This window comes from Lepisosteus platostomus, chromosome 18 (genome assembly GCF_059453375.1).
Source record: "Lepisosteus platostomus isolate fLepPlt1 chromosome 18, fLepPlt1.hap1, whole genome shotgun sequence".
In the NCBI taxonomy this organism is placed as follows: Eukaryota; Metazoa; Chordata; class Actinopteri; order Semionotiformes; family Lepisosteidae; genus Lepisosteus; species Lepisosteus platostomus.
This window is the reverse complement of record NC_142628.1, coordinates 4,285,116-4,297,460: the sequence shown is the minus strand read 5'-3', so window position 1 is coordinate 4,297,460 and position 12,345 is coordinate 4,285,116. Positions and strand designations below refer to the sequence as shown.

Below are 12,345 nucleotides of genomic sequence, written 5' to 3'. Positions count from 1 at the left end.
GGAACGTCCTGGCTGCAAGTGGAAGTGTGTGAGATTAACTGCTTTGAATCTGACCACTCACAAAACAGTTTCTAATACAAGACAGCAACCAATGCCACACTCACTGCTTACACAATGTAACCTTCTTGTGTATAGCAGACTTGGGTTCCTTTTATTGATGAGCAACCATCCCTGTGTGATTTACCACAGTAAAGACAGCCAAGATCTGAGGCGGAAAATTGGCCATTTGATCAAACCAACAGCTTCCAGACTTCAAGTAAGAATACTTGCAAATTAGAAACTCTGTATTCAGAATATTTCTTCACTTAAATCCCCTTGGGAAGAAATGAGGTTTAATAATAAATCAGGAATACAAGGACTAACAGGAAGGTTTTAATTTCATACAATCAAGCTGTTTTGAATTGATTTATTTTCCATATCTTCAGTACAAAATGTAATTAAAAATGTTTTCAAAATAAGAACTTCTAACACTTCAAAAAGAAAATAGATTTTGAAAAGAAATCTAACCTAATTAATTCTGACTATCACAAACACACAAAACTAGGGTGATAGAAAAAAAAACGTAAACGCTAGGCTGTATTTTATCTTGCTACTGAAATTAGAAATCTCAGAATTATATCTTCACATATATTATTTATTTGCTAGACATTTAAAATTCTCACTGCTTCATAGTAGCTGACCTAAATTAAAAGTGTAATCAATGCATTTTCCTTTATACTGCATAAGTTGAACTCCATGACATTTCTCCATGCTCTTTATTCTGGCTGGATTGTAATCTTATTCTGAGGAATTCTGCTTGTGGCTGAAGAAATTCCAGTTATGTTACAGATAAAAATTTGTGGCCACCACATTTTTAAACTGTAGCAGTAAATGAAGTCAATAGCAGTACAGATGCTTCATAAATTATTTGGGTTTTCTGAAGGGAGAATGACAGGAAAGAGCTGAGATACTGTATGATCGACTCCTTCATAATGAAGGAATCCCGTGATTGGCAGACAATAATATATATCAGATTTTGAGTGCCCTCACACATATATCTGCCAATTCAGGACTGCATGGGAAAGCTCTTGTAATGGCTTGCTCTTGCTCTGATTTGAACTCTTTACTCTGCTGTGAATTCGGAATGACTTTTTCACGTTGTCTGTCTTCTGTCTGTGTAGGAGTTCATCCCTGACGCTGTTCTGGTTTTTGAATGCCACTTTTCATGAGGTAGAAGAAGAGCAGTAAATTGACACCAAACTGAATGTGGCCAAACGAAGAGACACCATAGTTCTGGTAGAGGAATCCTCCTATAGTGGGCCCAATAGTGCGAAGGAAGGACTGGACGGATGCACACAATCCCAACATTGTACCTACAAGAAATGACATCTCTTTAATGGAAAATACTGCATTTCACTATGGAAAAAACCCACAAGTAGGAATTGTATTTGTCATGTTCATTGCACTATGTAATCACAAACTAAACCACTGTTTTAACAAGTGTTAAGTACTTTCAAAAGGAAGCATTGCCTTCTCTCCTTGTAACACAAGACATCAATAGCCCATAGGATTATGTGGTGCTGACAAATGGTCTCCAATGATCTCCATCTTCAGATGATCTGATGTTCTCTAATTCCTCTCGGGGCTTGCACAATCCGCTCCCCCATCTAATTTCCCCCTTACTTCAATTTCCCGCTTGTCCACCTGATCTGCGTAGCGGGGCTGCAGTGAAGGATGGTGCCCAGGTAGTCATTGTGCTTCAGGGGTGGAAGAAGTGGATCTGTTCCTATACTGCAGGTGAAGCGCTTTGTGATTCTTTGGGAGGACAATTACCATTCAACTCCAAGGCCTATATTTGTGAGATTATGTTTGTTTTCATTACTATTTCAATAGCTTTCAAACAACTACTGCCTGGTTTTGTGTGCAATTGCTTTGTGTCTTCTAAGGCCACAACAGTCTGGCCATGAGAAGGGGGCTGTGGCATTCCTCACTGGATTTAACAACCTAACAACAAGAGCTTCTGTGAAGGTGAAGTTGGGGTGGACAGAGTTTTATTTCAATTATAAAAACGTATTGTACATTCCATACAAAATTAGGTATTGAGTGCACTGAACAGAACATTGTTCAATCAGAAGGGTCTGATTGAAGGATCTGGTGTCATGGAAAGATGACCACCATTTTGAGATTTTAAAGTTCATGTACTACTTTTTACACACTGGACTGCAGTCAATGTTAGGACTTTCAGGGATCAATGTAAAAGATTTTGTTTTATACATCTAATGAGATGTGATCTTTAGCATAATCCTATGAGCTTTACACTTTGTTCTTCAATCAATTAATACTATTAGGAAAACAGTTCACACTAAGCAAGTACTTGATAAAACCTTCAGAAATATGGATAATTACAAATTAAATGTGTCCTTGAAAACACTGGTTTTATACCTAGCACAGATATAAACATTTGGATATGGCTGTGCTAGAAACAAAAGTTTTTGTAAATCCCGAATGTGATTTATTGTGCATGTGTGTACAATGTTTATACTATCAGAGTAACTAATAGTTCTTTATTTAACCAGATAAATCAATCTTTCTTTGTATAACACAGCATTTAGAACAACCTTAGTAAACTGTGTGTAAGGGTACAACAGCAGTACCTGGTGATTTGAACCCACATGCTCAGAGTCCAAATTATTACTCCCCACAGCAGTTCCAAATTAAACACAGCAGCCTGGCTTAAACACTCAGTACCCTGGTGAGCAACAGTCACCAGCCTTTCGGTTCACAGCCAAATGTACTAACTGATGTGCTTAAATAACAAGACATTCTAATCCTACATAATACATAGATAAAGAAATCAAGTCTACATTCCAATTTTCAACTATGACTGAGTGATAATTTATTATCTTCCCTTTGATAGATTAACAGCCCTGTACACCAGTGTCTGAAAACTAAAAAGGAATAAACGAAAATCTCTAACCTGAGTCAGAGGCAGGAACACTCTTTGTCAGCATGCTGTCAGTGATGACATTGAATGTGCTTAATGAGTACATCATTGGAATTACAATGAAGCAAAACTGGATCACATTGAACATGAAGGCCTGAAACAGAGGAACATTAGTGAATACCTGGACATTCAGAATTAAAACCCTAGACACAGGCTTTTATACTGTAGGTGAAAACTGATTTGTTTACAAATTATATATCGTTTTTTGACCCAATTCCATCAAAATGGACCCATAAAGAATTCACATTTATTAAGAAAAAGTTCAGCACAAAATCATCAGATTTCAAACAAATTCAATCGCACGGCTTTCTTTAAGACCAAGAGGGGTTAGAGTGTACTTTTTAAAAGACAATAAAGATTGGCAAAGATGGACTATTGTGAAAAAGGTGAATATCATTAAAGACTCTTACATGTTGAGTGACAACAATAAAAAGTCCAGTAAGATGACGACCTTTTTCCTACACAGCATAACTGTTTATCACCTTTAAGTCTCTGTTACAGCCAATGAAGGTTTACGGTTCAGGAGCTTGATCAATTAAACAAACAAAAGATCTTTTTGAGTTGGCTCAGCCTGCTTGGCTGAGGGAGCAACGGCCAGGCCACAGGACGAGACCAGTGGACCACTCCCAGCAGTGGACAGAGCCAAGAGGCTGATGCAATGGTGGTTACCAGGGAGGGGGACGGCCGCATAGCAACAGCATTGGGAAGGTGTGTTAGACACCTGACACTTGTGCTTGCGTGAGAGTTTGGGTAAAGGAAGTAAGGAAATTTGGGGGTCTCAAGCCACCCAATTAAAACTCTATTGAAATTTAACAGCGCTAGAGCCTGTTCAGAGTTTTCAAACAGGGACTCAGTCAGACTCCTGTAAAGGCATTCTGAACATAAAGGCATTCTTTCAGCTCCACTATTTCCACTTAGAGCGGACATTCTTAATCCTTCCTCTGTCTCTGTTATTTCTTATCTTCTGCCAGCTTGATGCCCTTATTTTAATGGAATTTCACAAGTAGTTACATCATCCATGTTGTCTGCTGCTTCATGGCTTTAGAGTCTTGGATCGTATGGGGAGGATTAGGATTAGGGATCAGAGAAATACCTCACCCAGGAGGGCTGTTAGGACAAATTGAAGTTCAATTTAGAACTGGAACTATGCTTTCACTGTGGGATGAAAAAAGTTGAAACCATGAAAGTGGGGCCTGGAAACAGGCTCCACGTTAAGTACAGCAGCTGGAAGATAAGTTAAAGGGGGAATTAAATTCATCATGAGTGTAAGAAGGAATATCCAGATGGAAGATTTCCGTGCTAGAAAATAACGATTTTGTGACCTCAGCACAGCTGTTGTGAGCTCTGGCTATAGGAAACCGACTGTGACTCTGGCTATAGATTTCCTGTGCTTGAGGAGATGGTTGGCAGTATCGTCTTTAAACACCAGTGATCTGAATAGTTAACCAACTGTCTGCCATTTGTTTCAGAGAGCTGGTAATTACAGCCTAAGGACACATGACATCCTGCAGGCCTTCAGGGGGTGGGGTAATAACTGACAAAGGTTAAGGGTTGTGAGACTGCTTCCTATAGCAACAGCTTAGCAGAGCACATCAGAATGTCCGGTATGCACAATTCTTGGAGAAAAAAAAACAAACATGTGATCTTGTAAAAGGCTAGGTAACCCGACACTTACTGCCTTAGTTTCTTTAGTTCTTCTTTAGTTTTGTAGTTTGCTTTTTGCACTGCAATGGGTAGTAAAATATTTAGCATAGACACAAAGCACATTAAAAGAAGCCAACTTATTGTTGAAGGCACTTCACTAACTCTTTTCCTTGTACCAGGTGACATCTGCCTGCCTTGCATAATTGCATAACTGTATCCTGGCATTCTACAAATGTTGCAAATGGCATGTGAGCATTCAAGAAATACTTGCTGCATCATCTGCACGAAATACAAAATGATCTAGTTTGGTTGTTGACTTTCAGTGCAGTAACAATTCCAAACACTCACTGCTGCTCCTATTCCGCTGCATTGTAAAGGATAAGACTGCACTGCATGTGCACATCTCATCTATGACTAGAAACTCAGTCTTCTGACACAGGGTGTTTTGCAGTATACAAAAATGCCTTTTTATTAAAAAAATGGCAGAAATATATGGTCAAAAATCTGAATATTTTGAGCTAGTGAGAGGTGCTGTTATTTACAAAACCTGTAGAATGAGGCACACCTGGTGTGATTGAGTAATTAGCACACAGAGAGAGTGAAATTCCTCATGAGGGAAAGGAGCTGGCGTGATAGATCCTGTATGCAGTTAGTCATGACTTTTGGCTAATGAAGAGATTAACAAGAACTGCCAAGAGGAAAAAGAATTCAGAGTGCATCTAGATTCCAGTGAGTAAGTGCTGTGCCGAAGGCTGGGCTCGTTAGTAATTGTTTGAGGTGGTTCACTGGCTTGTGAGACTCTGTGAAATAGGGAAGTCAAGAAAGTACAATTTAGGAATATGGGTCTCAGACTGTGAGATTTGGAGAAACAAGAACAAAGCACCTGCTGCTGTGTCAGAGGCGCAAGTTCAAGTTATAATTACTGAGCGGTGTCCCTGGCCAAACAGGATCAGCTCGAAGAATTGTAGACTGGAAAAGCTAGTGATTGCTAATGAAGATCTGGTGCTTGGTGAATAGATGCACTGTAGTTATTTATAGTGTTTATGAAAGTAAAGAGTGAGAACTTGCCATTAGATGATGAAATAGGGATCATAGTTCTTTGTGACTATTGCAAATGGGTGAGAAAGTTGAATTATCCAGTGTGTATTGACTACAATTTAAGACTTGTGCTTTTTATCAACAAAAAAAGTTGTAACTGAGTGAATTCAAAAGCACTAGTGTTGCTTGTGTGAGAGTAGAACAGTAAAAAAAAGGAACTGAAAAGGAAGATGTTAGTCTTCCCCGAGGAGAAACCAACATTTTAATTCTAGCATGCCAGAGGGGGTCTGAAAGAACCAGACCAGTTTAAATGTGCAGAATCCAGAGACATGCTGGCAGTGATGGAATTACAGTAATGTTGGAGCTGGTGCCGCAGATGCATAGAGGCACGGTGAGCCACATGGAAAAAAGCGATGCCTACAGTAGGTGGCTGTTGGTATAAGTTGTTTTTAAAATGTATAAGAATACAGGAACATAAGCTGCATAATTGCACATCAATGTAATAAAAGATTTGACATTTTTGTTGGTTTTTGTTGGTTTATTTTAATGTTTTGTAGGGATTTTTTAGTAGGAATTTTTTTTAAACACAAAATGCAGATTACTTTTGTTGATGACTATGATCTGATTTGACGATAATTTAGACCCGACCTCCTTCTCTAGTATTGCTAGTCATTCTCTTACTAAGGTCTACCTTACTTTGAGCACCTACAAGTGGACAAAGGATTGTGCATAGTGAGTATAAACTGTATTAAATAAAAGCGGTCAGCAGAAATGTACCTGTGCCAATCCCACCAGGCTTGTGATGCTAATGGACAGCAGGAGCAGTGTGCTTTCAGAATACTTAGCTGTCATCCTTCCAATCACAGCACCCTGTATGACCTGCAAGAGTACAAGTGAATAAAGCAGAAGTTGAATGAGTGGGAAACTTTCAGTACCCAGGAGCTCTACAAGAAAAAAAAACTTAGCCAAATTGACTAACATGCACTGTCACTAAAATAGCTTGCCATTAATGGAATGTTCCTTTTAAAGCGTAGTGAAAATAGCTGTGGGTCTCATCTCTGGTCCTGGGGGAATACTGTTTGCTGGTTTTCTTCTAGCTAAGCTCTTAATCTCCAGTGTTAAAAGGAAAACAACAGAATGTCTAAAAGAAACTCCATGAAATACCGTTTCTGAGTACTGATTTGATCTTTTTTAAAAAAAAATTCTGTCCTCACAGTCCATATATTAGGAGTTCCTGTGTGGAATTGTATTTATTGGTCTTCGATGACACCAGGACACCCAGCTGTGTTAACGGGATTTGACATGATGACATGTAACTGTGTTACATGACGCCCTACTGGCAATCCTGATGTTATGCTATTGGGTAGCTATTTGCAAAGGGATGGACCCTATGCAGATAAGATATCACAAAAAAATACGGAATAAATAGGGAAATCCGAAGTCAAAGTCAAAAGACTAGCAAAAGGTCAAGAAGCCAAAAAGAAGACTCAACAAAAGGTATCCAAAACAGATTCCAAAAATCAAAGTCAAAAGACAATCCAGAAATCCAAAAGCCGAGAAGAGGACCAGGGAAGATATCACAGAAGAGTAGCTCTCAAGGTATAAACCAACACTGAGCACTGTGGGGCCAGAGAGCTGGGTTTAAGTGGAGGGGGGCACGTACCTCATCCACGTACCCTCCTCCACTTAAACCCATACTCAGAGAATATGTACCTCATCCACCCCGGGGAGGCGTGGTGATGGGTTAACGAGGTCTGATTAACCTACGCCTAAGAGGTACGTACTCTCTGTTTGGGTGCCCTCTGGTGGCGGGATGCTGGCACTGGAACACCTGATCCTTCCAACCATTAAGACTGGTGAACCTGTGGTGCCTTTTAAGTGTGCAGTCACCACCTTGTGCTGCTCAAAGTCAACTGTTCTAACAATGAAGTGAGAAGACAGTATGAAGTGCCACACAGACAAGATGTTTTATCATCTTATATTCAAGAGGAAGCGACAGGTTCAAGAAAGGGTCATGTGAGTTCTTGCACTTTCTATAGCAAAATCACAATCTGTCATACTCAAACGAATCAATCTATTAGCACTGTGTTATTAATAATCAAGGGTGAAAGCATGCTCATATATATGAGGTGAAAGTATTGCCAAGTGAAGTGGAGTACTGGTGGGAAAATGGGATAGATATTTATCCACATAAATGTCAAATAAAGTCGCTGATATGAAGGCTACTTCCGATTGTCTGTACCTGCTTATCGTGTTCAAGAAAACACAGGTGAAACACATCACGTATTGATTACAGATGTTTGATTATCAAACCTTTATATCCAAAATGTGTATGTAAATTTCTCAGATAAAAGCTGACAGTACCATCCTGATGAGAGCATGTCCGAATCCATACTGAATTTATGTGTTCTGAATGACAAGAGAACGAAACACATTTATTGAGCACTGCAGTGATGGCAGCGCAGTGCGGAGAGGATACACCTTCTAAATGGTATGAGCCTCTACATCATATTAATATTGGTGGTGTTACCCAACAACCAGTTTTCAAAAGAGAAACAAATTTATGCTTTTAATCTAGTATTTAGACAGTTAAAACAGGGAAATTGTTCCAATCTTTCTTTTTATGTAAACCAACCCCACGATGAAGTCAGAGCCCACATCGTGGCTTGTGTACCCTACTCAGTAGGGAGCTCTAGGAGGAATGTGACCTACAGCAAGGTGACAGGTCTCTGCATAGTGGACTGCAGATATGATAGCCATCTATTCCTCATCTAGAGGCTAATATACACCCATTTTCTTCAGGGACGTCCTGAGTCACAGCAGTCTATGACGTTGGTTTAGTTTTTGTTGGTTTAGTTTTTGTTGGTTTAGTTGGTTGAAACAATGGTTTAGTTCTGCAGACCATTTACACAATTTCTAACGTCAAAGCAGAATAGTTTTAGAGAGCTCTGTTGACACAACCAGCCCAATCTGAGTAAATAGCTCTACTTCTCTTACTATGAACAATAATGTTAGCATTCTGAATTCTTCCAGGAAGCACTTCCTATAGAGTAAATAAAACGTGAAAAAAACTTGAGTGAAGACGAGTGACTGTAATGCAGGCGTCTGTGTTATGTTAGCATTAGATGATCACTCCCAAATGTGTATTGGCATTGCTGGTTTATTCTGCATTTTTCACCCATCCACCTCCTCCACTCTGTTGGGTATGATACACACTAGATGAAAAAAACTACACAACTACAAAGTCATAAACTTTAAACAAACTTTCTGGAAAGAAGGGCTGCTATGGAAGGCCTTTTCGGTAAAGTAATGTTTACGTGAACACGATGTTTAGATGGTAATGAATTTAGGAATAAACAATTCGTCATGCGTAATGGGCTGACGTAAAGTGTTATGATTTTAATTCAGAGTCACAGGATGAACTGTAGACCTTACTATCACCAAGCAGAGATAAGACGACATCAAATAGTAACACAATTGCAATCAGTACATTTTTTCTAGTTCTTAAAGTGCATTTTCTGCATGTGAGAAAATGCCTTTTACTCTCACCTGAGGAGATGCATTGTTGTACAGGGCTCTAACTGCACGCTTTGCTGTATAGTTCTCTGAAGCATCACCTGCTGATCCTGAAAGTAACTGCTCCCTAGCATGTAATTGGACCTTTCTGTATTCTGAGATGGAATGTGGGCTTTTATTTACTAGACAAAAGGGGGGAAGACGTTTACTGAAAAGCCAGGTAAAATATACAGCCCCTGCGTGACTCCAGAAACGAGACAGGTGAGCTTAAGGGTGGTGACAGGTAATTTCCTCCTTGGCTGTGACTCATGCTGAAAGACTTTGTGGAGAAGTGTGCTTCAGTTCTACAGCTACATGGCTGAATAAGGAACCAGCCACCATATCCTGAAATGCCTCTGAGCAACTGCTCAAGGCACCAGAAGACACACCCTCTAACAGTCGCCATGACAAATCATTAATGTATTGTTCTTATTCAAGCACATAATAAGGAGACTTTGGCTTGTTCTGACAGATGAAAAAGGACAGTTTAATACTCCGTTCATACAAAGCAGAGCATACACTGCTGTGATGTTCCTATAGTGAGGAAGACGCATATATTGTTATGTGAATAGCTTGTAGTAGTACAGGCCCAGGAGAGGATATCACATTATGGCCAGCAGTCTGCTACCCTTTCCTGCAGTGGTGAATGCCCAAGGGCCAATATATGATTTTCTGAATACTGTGTACATATAACAAAATTGTATATTTGAATATGTTCCTGAAACGGATCATTTATTTACAGTAATATTCATGAACTATGCCCATGGAGCAGAACAGTGTGCGTTCAATTGAATGTTAATGACGTCTTTGAATTATTCCCAGATGGTACAAGCAACTGTGCTGTATTTTTTCTTTTAATTTCATCTGTTGATTAAAGAAGTGCCATCTAGTTTTATTACAAATATGGCCCATAAATTTCAGCCATACAAAATGTGGCCCTATGGACAGTGTTCACTGACAGACGTGCCCTTTTATACCTCAGGAACGGCAAGTTTCCTGAACTGCAGCTGTAACCTCACTTTCCACAAGGGAATACGGCAAACCAGCACTATAGCATCTCAGACCTACTGCGTTAGGCCTAGGTCAGGCCATGTGACGGCTTGGATTATTTGAGATAGGCTTGGCTTAATCCTCTTGGTTAATGGGTATCTTCCTGGCCACAAGACGAAGAGGCTTGAACCCCATTCAGAGAGGAGTGACCCAGGCGCAGCTGCAAGGATTGAGATGGGGCTTGAGACGAAATGCGAAGTGAGCTGCTTCTGTTCAACTGACAGAGCTAAGTTCTGTAATATTTGTGATTAATTACAGCTGTGTGCAATTCCCTTTCATTGTTATACTCCCGAACTCCAGTTAATAATATCCAATAACTAAGGTGTGATTGCAATTAATCTTTTACAGGTAAATGGGATATATATAGGTCACAATTTGATTTTGGAGCAATCTTCCATGATAAAATGAAGAGGATGTGTCAATATGCTCCTCAGTAAGAGTTAAATCCCACTGAAAAGCAGACCTCTGTTGTTCTTTTGGAGATCCAAACACTTAATTTAACACCTTGGTGGCCTTGTAGTTTCTAAAACGAATATAACAAAAAAAAGAACACAGTCTATATGAAATGCCGTGACAAGTAAGAAAGGAGTAAAAGTGCTATATTTTAGGAGTAAAGACACTACATTACATGCTTGATTTGTTTTAAACGCATCCACTGAACCGTAAACACAGAAGGCTCACTTCCTTTACTCAACCTCACGCTTTCCCTGCTAAGGTTACATTTTTTGAAACTTTAACACTTATTGCATAATTTACACAATGTGGGAATGATCTTTAGGACAAAGAAAATCATACCCTCAGACCCTGGGGACTGAAGTGTCTCCATGTTTTGAATGTATGACTCAATGTGCTTTGTCTTTTATTGCAGAGAAACGCACAAAAAATGTAGTGCATAAAAAATCCCCACTAGCAAGGGTTCTATCAGGAAGACAGCACATGAGGTTTTTCCAGTCTCATGAGTAGAGATTCAGGAATATTTGAGTTTAAGCTGCAATCATGCTTGTATATAGCCATGTCCACTACACTTTTGCATAATGTACCATAGTAGATTGTATGTAAGTCACCCTCTCTTTAATGACATCTAAAGTACTAAAACACTGGCTTTACAGTACGTTAATTAAAATAACAATGATCAACGAAAAGAAAGAACAGTAATCACAAACTTAGTAAGTAATCAGCTAAAATAAACAACATTAATCCGTCCTCTGCATCTACACTTTCCATCTCTGCCTTCACGGCGAATACGCTGCTCTGTGATAAAACTGCCAATGAGCCCTTAAAGCCGGCTCTTGCCTGCCAGCGCCCGTGCAGCTGACACAGAACCTGGAGCGTTCAATACAGTACAAAACCGAGGCCACACTGAGCTGTGGATGCTGGGTAGTGGGGACTTGTGGGCAGGGGGCAGAGAGAGGCTCACTACCTGGATTCACCTCATGATCCCAGTCTGTTGTGCAGCTCCTTTGAAAACTGCAGTTCACAACCTTTGGCTCTGTTTCAGCCCTCTCTGTTCTTCTTCAAACCCAGGCCCCATCAGCCAGACCAGACAGCGAATGAGTGAATTTGCTAATGCTCATTTTGAAGATGTCAGGACCCAGCTGTACATAAATAAAATAATAAAATAATAAAATAAATTAGCTTATACATTTGGGTATTATCCAACACAGGAGCCGTAGAAAAGGTCAATCAAGGAAGGTCAATCGAAAATTATTCACTGAAAATTGCATTCTTACTCATTATTATCACATTGGAGTTCATAAATCACTGTTTATTGTTTTTATTGTCCATGCACAATCTAAATGTTAGGGAAACATCTTTAGCCACATTTTAAAGCAACTAACTGTAAATGAATCTGGTCTCCTGTAGGCAGCTTTCCTACACTGACTTCTGCAGACTGTCCCAGACTCCGATCACCCGCTTGGAGGCCATATCATATTTCACAGCTGTTACAGAAGTCTTCATAAAGGGATGTCAGAGAGGGAAATGTCTGTGTCAGTCTCAAAAGTGGGAAGACGTCATCGAGAGCCCTGCTGGTGAGAATAAGAGAAGCTGCCTTGTCTCTTGACACCATAACAGGG

The 12,345-nt window shown here is 39.7% G+C and overlaps 1 protein-coding gene across 1 annotated transcript in view; it reads right to left on the bottom strand.

Moving 5' to 3' along the window:
* Positions 1 to 352: 352 nt before the first annotated feature.
* slc67a1 (solute carrier family 67 member 1) overlaps positions 353 to 12,345 on the bottom strand; it is a 47,526-nt gene continuing 35,533 nt past the window's right edge. The window contains exons 9-11 of the mRNA XM_088611638.1: positions 6,443 to 6,544; positions 2,957 to 3,077; positions 353 to 1,352 (exon numbers count right to left, since the gene is read on the bottom strand). Coding sequence (XP_088467764.1) covers positions 1,165 to 1,352; positions 2,957 to 3,077; positions 6,443 to 6,544 — 411 coding nt within the window. The 3' untranslated portion in view covers positions 353 to 1,164. The remainder of the gene's footprint in view (positions 1,353 to 2,956; positions 3,078 to 6,442; positions 6,545 to 12,345) is intronic.